Source organism: Haplochromis burtoni, unplaced genomic scaffold (assembly GCF_018398535.1).
Source record: "Haplochromis burtoni strain Fernald_Lab_line unplaced genomic scaffold, NCSU_Asbu1 Contig_61, whole genome shotgun sequence".
NCBI classification, from domain to species: Eukaryota; Metazoa; Chordata; class Actinopteri; order Cichliformes; family Cichlidae; genus Haplochromis; species Haplochromis burtoni.
In genome coordinates, this window is record NW_024582422.1 from 530,628 (window position 1) to 540,533 (window position 9,906).

At 45.4% G+C, this 9,906-nt stretch overlaps 2 protein-coding genes across 3 annotated transcripts in view; both read right to left on the reverse strand.

Annotated features, from left to right (window-relative positions):
* Window positions 1-2,705: 2,705 nt before the first annotated feature.
* pdzk1ip1 (PDZK1 interacting protein 1) lies at window positions 2,706-5,447 on the reverse strand. Of its 2 annotated transcripts, none has more exons than XM_005922939.2 (5): window positions 5,290-5,443; window positions 4,113-4,239; window positions 3,949-4,023; window positions 3,771-3,830; window positions 2,706-3,311 (listed from the first exon to the last, which is right to left on the reverse strand). In XM_005922939.2, exons 1-5 carry the CDS (start codon window positions 5,354-5,356, stop codon window positions 3,242-3,244), a joined length of 399 nt encoding a protein of 132 aa, XP_005923001.1. In that variant the 5' UTR covers window positions 5,357-5,443; the 3' UTR covers window positions 2,706-3,241. The 2 variants fall into 2 exon arrangements, with proteins under 2 accessions (XP_005923001.1, XP_005923000.1); XM_005922938.2 differs by having other exon boundaries at window positions 2,707-3,311; window positions 3,949-4,026; window positions 5,290-5,447.
* A 79-nt stretch (window positions 5,448-5,526) lies between these two features.
* The window catches only part of nwd1 (NACHT and WD repeat domain containing 1), a 14,456-nt gene continuing 10,076 nt past the window's right edge, over window positions 5,527-9,906 (reverse strand). The window contains exons 12-19 of the mRNA XM_005923061.3: window positions 9,411-9,610; window positions 9,062-9,328; window positions 8,566-8,656; window positions 8,346-8,494; window positions 7,925-8,198; window positions 7,259-7,815; window positions 7,049-7,154; window positions 5,527-6,792 (exon numbers count right to left, since the gene is read on the reverse strand). Coding sequence (XP_005923123.3) covers window positions 6,482-6,792; window positions 7,049-7,154; window positions 7,259-7,815; window positions 7,925-8,198; window positions 8,346-8,494; window positions 8,566-8,656; window positions 9,062-9,328; window positions 9,411-9,610 — 1,955 coding nt within the window. The 3' untranslated portion in view covers window positions 5,527-6,481. The remainder of the gene's footprint in view (window positions 6,793-7,048; window positions 7,155-7,258; window positions 7,816-7,924; window positions 8,199-8,345; window positions 8,495-8,565; window positions 8,657-9,061; window positions 9,329-9,410; window positions 9,611-9,906) is intronic.

Here is a 9,906-nt window from a genome sequence, read left to right on the forward strand (position 1 = left end):
ACAGAGCCGATTCTGGAACGCTTCAGGTAGAAACACAAAAACCTCCATCAAAACAACCTGAGGGCCGAAGCTTCTTCCCTTAAACACACTCAGTGCTCAAACACAGCCACACAGTCACAGAGCGTCAGAGTCACCATCAGCGCCCTCTGTGGTTAACTTCAACACAAAAACCAGAAACACACGCCTCCAGTACACTTCCAGCTCCTGTGATGCCTTCACAGTGCTTTATACCACAGCCTGCCAAGTCCTCACTCCTCACTTTGTGCCGTGGTCAGAAAGATGAAAATAAAAAGTCGCATGGTGAAGGCACAAATCGTTCTTCCAAATTGAGGTACATTATTATCAAATATGAGTAACTGAGTAAAAACAATAGTTCCCAGCTCAGGTATCCTAACGCTGGAGTCCAACCACATTCACAGCTACTGCTAATAAACTCTGAGAAGCTTTAGATGCACTCTTCACTGAATCTGTCGTTTGTCCATCAGGAGCAAAGATGCACCAAACGCCTTCAACAACCTGGCAGTCGACATCAATGGCAAGACAACCTCCATGTGACTGCCCTGCAGAGAGTCTATTGGCTGTCTCAACAGGGAGTCTGGAGAGACACAAAATTCTTTTTTTGTGCAAATTGTAATTCTTTGTTTTGTGTTTTAAGGTGTGAGGAGTTCACCAGGGCGAAGGAATTTATTTACACTTACTGTATGATTGGCTTTATTTTTCCTCCTGATTGTGAATAATTGAATGTGTGGAATTAATATCAATGATCTGTACTCAGAGTAACGCATCAGCTGCTGTGTTTGTTAAAGGTTCATCGACTGTGCTGACTCTGTGCTCATTAATAAGTTATGTTTTCTAACAAACTGCTGTGTCGGGTCTCTGATTAATCATTCAACACGACAGTAAACACTGAAGAGACTAACAACAGCAGAATCCGGCTTTGGGCGGTGGGGGGTTGAATGAAATTAATAAAAGTCACATGCAGTTCATCTAATGTCCAGCAGAGGCAGCAGTGAGTCAGTCACCATATTAAAACGTCACAGCAGAAATAAAGATTTGTACAGCCTGATGCTGAGGGTGTGGTGTTTTCTTTAATGACACTGAGGATTCCTGTAAAAATGTTGTGTATTGTGTTGTGTTCAAACAAATACTTCCATATTTCTGCTGGTAATTTCTGTGATCTAATTTAATTTTGTCACTACTTTGAACTCATGACCATAGATAAGATTATGAAGATCGATTGACTGGTAAATTGATGCTTCCCAGCTCAGCCCTCTCTTCACCACAGCAGACTGTTACCTCACTGGTAACAGACTGGTGGTCAGTCCTTAAGTGATGGGACTATGGCCCAACTGCCATGTGCCACCACATTTGGGCCTGGCCAGGTCCAATGTGGACCAGGCACCTGATCCCCAGTTACTGAAAGTGGCTTTGAAAACGAAACAATTCAAAAACCAAAAGGTAAACTGAAATGAGCAAAACCAGCCTGAGAGCATCCTCACTGGATGCATCACCACCTGGTATGGCAACAGCACCGCCTACAACTGCAAAGCTCTCCAGCGAGTAGTGCGGTGCTCTGAACGGATAATTGGAGGTGAGCTTCCCTCCCTCCAAGACATCTACAGGAAGCGCTGCCTGAGGAAAGCGGGGAGGATCATCAAGGACTCCAGTCACCCCAGCCATAAACTGTTCAGACTACTTCCATCAGGAAGGAGGTTCTGCAGCATCCGGTCCCGTACCAGCAGACTGAGAGACAGCTTCTTCCACCAGGCCATCAGACTGCTGAACACGTCATAGACACCTCAGCTTCACTACTGGAACTTCAACATTATGCACTCCATACTGTACAGTAATGCCACTGTTTTGCACATGTCTCACTCTGTATATTTTTATATATTTTATTTATTGTTTACTCTATTTAATTTGTAAAATATGTGTAACACACACACACACACACACACACACGTAGAAAAATATTTAGTATACACATCCAGAAATGCATATACTATTATATATTGTACATATATTTATTAGTTTCAGATGTAGCCATTCTTGTATTTTGCTTGTTTACATTATTGTATTTTGCACAACTCTGTTGCTTGTGAAGCTCGCACACAAGAATTTCACTCACATGTGCTGTACCAATGTACCTGCACATGTGATGTGACAATAAAAGTGATTCGCTTCCTGTAGATGTCTTGGAGGGAGGGAAGCTCACCTCCAATTATCCGTTCAGAGCACCGCACTACTCGCTGGAGTAGTGAGTTACTGAGTCTACTCAGAACAATTCATTTTATCTCAGGCTAGTTTTTTCAGGCTGGTTTTGCTCATTTCAGTTTACCTTTTGGTTTTTGAATTGTTTCGTTTTCAAAGCCACTTTCAGTAACTGGGGATCAGGTGCCTGGTCCACATTGGACCTGGCCAGGCCCAAATGTGGTGGCACATGGCAGTTGGGCCATAGTCCCATCACTTAAGGACTGACCACCAGTCTGTTACCAGTGAGGTAACAGTCTGCTGTGGTGAAGAGAGGGCTGAGCTGGGAAGCATCAATTTACCAGTCAATCGATCTTCATAATCTTATCTATGGTCATGAGTTCAAAGTAGTGACAAAATTAAATTAGATCACAGAAATTACCAGCAGAAATATGGAAGTATTTGTTTGAACACAACACAATACACAACATTTTTACAGGAATCCTCAGTGTCATTAAAGAAAACACCACACCCTCAGCATCAGGCTGTACAAATCTTTATTTCTGCTGTGACGTTTTAATATGGTGACTGACTCACTGCTGCCTCTGCTGGACATTAGATGAACTGCATGTGACTTTTATTAATTTCATTCAACCCCCCACCGCCCAAAGCCGGATTCTGCTGTTGTTAGTCTCTTCAGTGTTTACTGTCGTGTTGAATGATTAATCAGAGACCCGACACAGCAGTTTGTTAGAAAACATAACTTATTAATGAGCACAGAGTCAGCACAGTCGATGAACCTTTAACAAACACAGCAGCTGATGCGTTACTCTGAGTACAGATCATTGATATTAATTCCACACATTCAATTATTCACAATCAGGAGGAAAAATAAAGCCAATCATACAGTAAGTGTAAATAAATTCCTTCGCCCTGGTGAACTCCTCACACCTTAAAACACAAAACAAAGAATTACAATTTGCACAAAAAAAGAATTTTGTGTCTCTCCAGACTCCCTGTTGAGACAGCCAATAGACTCTCTGCAGGGCAGTCACATGGAGGTTGTCTTGCCATTGATGTCGACTGCCAGGTTGTTGAAGGCGTTTGGTGCATCTTTGCTCCTGATGGACAAACGACAGATTCAGTGAAGAGTGCATCTAAAGCTTCTCAGAGTTTATTAGCAGTAGCTGTGAATGTGGTTGGACTCCAGCGTTAGGATACCTGAGCTGGGAACTATTGTTTTTACTCAGTTACTCATATTTGATAATAATGTACCTCAATTTGGAAGAACGATTTGTGCCTTCACCATGCGACTTTTTATTTTCATCTTTCTGACCACGGCACAAAGTGAGGAGTGAGGACTTGGCAGGCTGTGGTATAAAGCACTGTGAAGGCATCACAGGAGCTGGAAGTGTACTGGAGGCGTGTGTTTCTGGTTTTTGTGTTGAAGTTAACCACAGAGGGCGCTGATGGTGACTCTGACGCTCTGTGACTGTGTGGCTGTGTTTGAGCACTGAGTGTGTTTAAGGGAAGAAGCTTCGGCCCTCAGGTTGTTTTGATGGAGGTTTTTGTGTTTCTACCTGAAGGCGTCCAGATTAGTCTCGTAGGTGTTTTCGTTCCCTGACTCGGTGCTCTTCCTCCTGGTGCAGAACAAAAACGAGAAGTAGAATAAACGGTCGTGTTCACAATCAGAGTTTTATGTCTCAAGGATCTTTGGTGTTACAGAAGCATCTTCAGCGTTTCCTGTCTTGTTCCTACCTGATGGAGCTGAGGCGCATATCATACAGGTTGCTGCTGATAATGTCACGTTCTCTCACATCTTCAATGCTTGTCCTGCTGCGCAGACACAGAACAATCACAGAATGTAACGTTTCTGCACTGAAACATTCAAACGGTCCTTCGGCGGTATTTGGCCAACTGACCTGCTGGGGTTTTCACACCATGCCTTCTTCGCCAGGATGACGACGAAGGCGAGGAACAGGAAGCCGCAGACGGCAATGATGCCGGTCAGCCACTGAGGCAGTGCCCGCTCGTTGGTGTTAGTGGGCTCTGCAAAGCAAACGCACAGAGGGGTCAAAGGTCAGAGAAAAGATGAAGCTCTGATGGTTTTGAACTTTTCCAGCACAGAAAATATCGTGTCGACTTCCAACCTTCGCCTACAATCCTCACTTTTTCAAACTGGTTCCGCTTCACTGTCATTACAGTGAATTAAAAGCACTTTTTTAATCCACGAAACGTTGTTATTTAAGCCAGACTTTTAGTAGATTTGTCAGAAGTGTAAATAAACCTGTCATTTCTTCCACAGGCACAGATCTCAGTCCAACAGAGCACCTTTGGGATTTGGTGAAACGGGAGATTCTTACCATGGATGCAGCAGCTGTGCAACAATGTCATGATGATGTCACATCAACATGTACCAAAGTCTCTGAGGATTGCTTCCAGCAGCTTGTTGAATCTACTAATCAGGCGTACCTAATAAAGTGTCCGATGAGCTTGTATACTCTGGGTACGTGAAGTGATTATTTAATGGTGTGATTGGTGAAGCTGTCAGATAATTAACACTGTTAAGCTTTTATAGCTTGACCCTTACACAGTCATTAACAGCTGATATGTCCTTGTTTGTTTCCTAGTTTGTGTCCTTGGTTGTTTCCTTGTTTGTTATCAGTTTTTAAACATGATATTAGCAGAACATTCAAAAATCGCCTTTGTGTTGGATGATATTGCGATCGGGGTAGATTGGAGATTAATTTAAAACTTTGAATGAAGCACAGCGACAAACACACACACGATATTAATAAAACATCAGACCTTTGAGTTTATGGTGTGAGAATTCATTTTATAACCATAAAAGCTGCATCCTTAGCTTTCTTTATCTTCATCAACATTTCCTTTTAAACTCACTAAAATTAAGCTGATAATAGCTAAATAGACGTGCAGGTTCACAACAAACCAGCGTTTCTGTTCAACATGCGACCAATCAGGAAAGCTTCTAATGTGAATGACTGATGAACTGAGTGTTTCAGGGAAAACAAGACATTCCCAACAGCAAATGGGAATTCTTCAGTTTTCTGACAACACATTTTTAGAGAAGGTTCGTACCTGTCTGAGCAGTGACCGTTCCGACGGCGAGCAGTAAACAGGAAGTCAGTGCGCAGAGCGTCCCCATGGCTGAGTCTGTGAGGAAAACCGGAGCTGCTGCAGTCGAGTTAAAGACAGAGTGAGGACAAGGATCTGGGAGCAGCAGCTCCCTGCAGGCCTGTCAATGTTTAACCCTCAACACAGACGAGCTTTTATGAAGACAGCCCATCACCTGTCTTCAACGTCATGCTGGAACAATCCACGGCCTTCATTCATAGGTGATTAATAAACAGGAACCAGCAGTTTAACTTTGACCCGAGGGAGCGTAGTGTCTCATTCACAGCCACAGACACACGTTCATATTTCAGCCTCTAAAACAGTAACACATTGCTTACTCCAAACAGCACGCTCATAATAACATTATTACAAGTTCATGAAGCAAAAATCACCTTGAGAAACTTCAAACTGCTCAAAATATTCATTGTTTTACAGTCACATAACCTGCTGCTGACTGAGCAGTCAAAGTACAAACAGCACACCAGTCAAGGCCCCTCGGCAGGCTTCCAAAAGTTAACCAATCGGTAGAAAGTGGACTTCTAGAAAGGAGGACCCTAAAGTGATGGGAGCGGCCTGTATCAGATAAACAAAGATTATTTTGAATTGTGACTCATGCACAGCTGCTCTACCGTGGAATAAAAATAAAGAGCAGTAAAGATATTTTCTCTGTATGCATTAGTTTACAGCTTTGTGTACCAAGATAATAATGATGACAGTGGTTGTGTCTGATTTGGATTCTTTAGAAAGAAGCAGGAAGTTTCTGGTCTCTTACGAGGAAACTGTACAAGGAGTTAAACCAGAAAGAACCAAACTGAATTATCAAATAATCAATATTTGCATATTTTAAATGAAAATCCTTCAGAAAAGTTGAATTTTTATATGAAACTGTCAGTCCTGCTGCAGACGGCTCAGCATCACAAAAACATGAAGCTTTTAAATCTTCAATGTGTAAAGAAAGGATTCACTCACTGTGTTTTCAACACTATAATCAGCTTCAGAGAAACTGAATGTTTGCAGTAATGCACAGGAGAACAAGCGTGTGCTGTACTGATTACATGTTTATTAAATATAATGATCAAATATTGGTAAATAACAATTTTTCCCCTCCTTGAACGGCCAGTGAAGGTCCGGGAGCCGTGACTTGGGCCCTGCTGTCCTACAGCATGACGCATGCAGAGGAGGGTTTGGCTTTGAACATGCCCACGAGGTTCAGGTTTAACTGCGTGGGGTTAAAGTCCTGCAGGTTGGATACGGAGGTCTGCGGTCCTTCCCGGTCCTTCTCCCTAGAGGTGACCCGGTACTGGGCCCTGAAACTCCTCACAGGGTTGTAGTCGGGCCCAATGTGGTCTGGACACCGAAACAGCTCTCTGATGATGGCGCCCTGCCGGGTTATGGCCACAAAGCCGTCCCTGAAGGTCACCATTCGGACAACGGGGGAGTAGACGTACTGAACGAAGAGCAGGTTTCCTGACGGGAGAAATGAATAAAGCTCAGTGGCTGGAATGATAGAACTGTTTATAAAATCCCAAAGGCCAAACTGTTGGAGAATCTTTTGTTTGCAGCTGACTGAACTCTAGAGAGTTGCAACCAGGACGGCTCAGACCTGGGAGTGGTCCAGCTGCAAAACTGCTGGTGCACGCTTCAGTGCTTGTCTGTATCCCAGATTTTTGCCTTTTTTAGCCCTAAAATCTCTAACTCTGCAGCCGAACACAAACATGCATACCTGATGCAACGTCCCAGACTTTGATGGTTCGGTCCTGAGACCCGGTGAAGACGAAGCGGTCTGTTTCAGAGAACGCAGCAGAGAGGACGCCCTCAAAGAGAAAGCCCTAAAAATGAGACGACAGAAGAAGAGACGGACCAAAGGCCCGACAGTGACATTGGCACAAGTCATCCATGCTCATACTCGCAGAGCGTTCCTTTGACCTCTCACCTTGTACTCCATGGTGTGGTCCAGGGCCAGCGGGTTCAGGGCCCACAGCCTCTGCACAGTGTCCTCGGAGCCCACCAGAGCATGAGCCCCCCGGTTACTGACCGTCACACAGGTCACTCCACTGCGGTGAGGCTCCAAGTCGGAGACGTCGCCACCCCTGCTGAAGTCCCACAGCTTCACCTCCCCACAGCTCGTGCCATACAGCAGCCTGCGGTCGGGAAGCAGGGCCATGGCGGACAGCGGGGCGTGGAGAAGGGGCAGTGCAAACTTCTCCAGAGGCCCCTCCACCGTGGGAAAGTTGTCCCTGGAAGTGATCTCGAACAGGCACACCGAGTCCTCGTAGGCCACCGCCAGGTGCTTCTCCTTGGTGCCGGCGGTGAGGCAGAGGACCCTGCACAGGCTCTCCGGGGGGGGAATGCAAAGCGTCTCCTGAGGCAGGGCTAACGGGTAGATGAGGACGGTGCCACTCGTCAGGCCGCAGAGGAGGAGACGTTTGTTCTGAGCCAGCTCCAGACAGGACACCTCGGAGGAGACGGGCAAACGCTCGCACACAGAACCTGCAGGGGGAACCAGCATAGACCTCAGGGGGCGTGACATCAATCATTCTAATGTTTATTCTAATGTTTTCTAATTTTCTGTAAGTAGCCGCCACCTTTCACCTCTGACCTGTGTGGCTGTTCCAGCTCATGACCTCGGTGTGGCTCTGCTGGTGAACATAGAAAACCTGATCGCCGTCTTTGGTGAGGGCAATGTGGGCGGAGTCTGCAGGAATGCGGATGGCAGGTTTGGTGCTGGCGTCGTACTTCAGGTTCCACAGCAGGATGGAAGAGGTGGCCGTCGAGGCCGAAACCACAAAGTCATTAAAGAGAAGCACACAGGTGACAGGGGCGTCCGCCCCACACAGAGAGTCCAACAGCGCCCCCGTGGTCACCGACCACACCTGTGAGAGAATAACAGTCCTTTCAGAATAAAATGAGCTGTAATTACAGTGAGACACTCTGTGGCTTCAGTCATCTTTATAAAATGCCCAATGTCTTCAGTGTTTTGAACTGAGTGAATCGGATCGTGCTTCCTGCTGGTTTCTTACTCGTACAAGTTGGTCTGCAGCTCCAGACACGAGCCGCCTGCCGTCTGAGGAGACACAGGCGGATAAAATGTCATCGTCGTGCTGGAGGTCAAGGAATCGGTCCAGAGAGTCGCCGAGGATGCTGAAGAGGCTCAGAGTGCACTCGCTGGCTGCGGACGACACAAAGAGTCAGGATGCTTCTGTGCAGGTCCGAAGCACAGCGCTCAGCGCTCAGGCCTACCTGCTAACAGGGTTTTTTCATCTTCAGTGACTGAGAAGAAGGAAGGAAGCAGAGGAAACTCGCCAACAGTCTGTTTGCCTGTCCTGGAAATCTGCACGATAAAACGGCATCATCGTCGTCATTGTGGAAAGTAAAAGGAAAAAAAAGCTTTTCAGAGTGAATTCAGCTGCAGACCTGAGAGCGCCACTCAAAATATTTTAAATTCTTACACCACATTTACCTAAGCTGTACAAACACAACCTTTTTAATTGTGATATAATAAATTTACATTTTCTTTTTGTATTATGTATTTTATTGGATAACTATAATTATTGTGGCTTGTTTAATTGCATTTTCAGAAATGTATTAATATAGTCACATATTTATAGGCGTACATATTTAAACCCTTAAAAATCGTATAATTTTTGATCATTAATCTTGATTTTTAATGTTTTAATTTCATACTATGATAATTATTTCAGGTGTGTGTGTGTGTGAGAGAGAGAGAGACACACACCTGGTGGAGGAATCCTCCTTTATACACAACAAACACTTTCTCACGTTTGGGGAGCATCAACGTGGTTACGACAGTCCGGTGCCTCACTGAGTTTTCCTGCGGAGTTTTCACCGTTAACTGAGTCCCGTAAACTGGGTGCGAGATCCTGACCCGACCGGAGTTGGACAGATAGACCACCGATTCTCCAAGAACCCCGAGAACCAACCAGACCTCATCGTCGCTGCTGTTCAGGTGGAGCTCCGCCCCATCCAGCTGCCACACCTTCACCTGAAGCAAGAGCAGAAACGGGATCAGATGTGACGAGAGACATTCGGCAGTGCGTGAACGAAGCTTGGCGCGGAGGCGGTACCTGTGTCCTGGTGTAAACGAAGAGCAGCTGCTCAGATAAGTGGAGGTGCACCGATGAAGGGGTGGAGTCTATAGGCACTGCCTCCTCGATGCAGAAGAGCTGCTGGCCATTCATCAGGCTCCACCTCCTCAGTGAACCGTCAGCAGCCAATGATAGGCAGTGGGCGGGGCTGCCGATCACCTTGACAGCCAAGATTGAAGCTATAAAACATACAGAAGGCATAATTATCACCTGTGTTCATCGCCTGGGCAAAGCTTAATGAAGACCCTGCAGCCCTTTTCTGGTTTCTACGTGCTCAGTGTTTGCTAACCAATTCATCCCTGGAAATGGTTTTCTACAGAGGTTTGGTTGGCACGACTGTCTTTACAGGGAGTGCAGAATTATTAGGCAAATTGTATTTCTGAGGAATAATTTTATTATTGAACAACAACCATGTTCTCAATGAACCCAAAAAACTCATTAATATCAAAGCTGAATGTTTTTGGAAGTAGTTTTT

Coding starts and splice junctions, on each gene's coding strand:
- pdzk1ip1 (XM_005922938.2), bottom strand. CDS start 5,356: ATGGGGACGCTCTGCGCACTGACTTCCTGTTTACTGCTCGCCGTCGGA. Junction 4,027..4,112: donor TGGTGTGAAAACCCCAGCAG/GTCAGTTGGCCA, acceptor GTGTCTGCGCAG/CAGGACAAGCATTGAAGATG. Junction 3,312..3,770: donor ACTAATCTGGACGCCTTCAG/GTAGAAACACAA, acceptor TTTGTCCATCAG/GAGCAAAGATGCACCAAACG.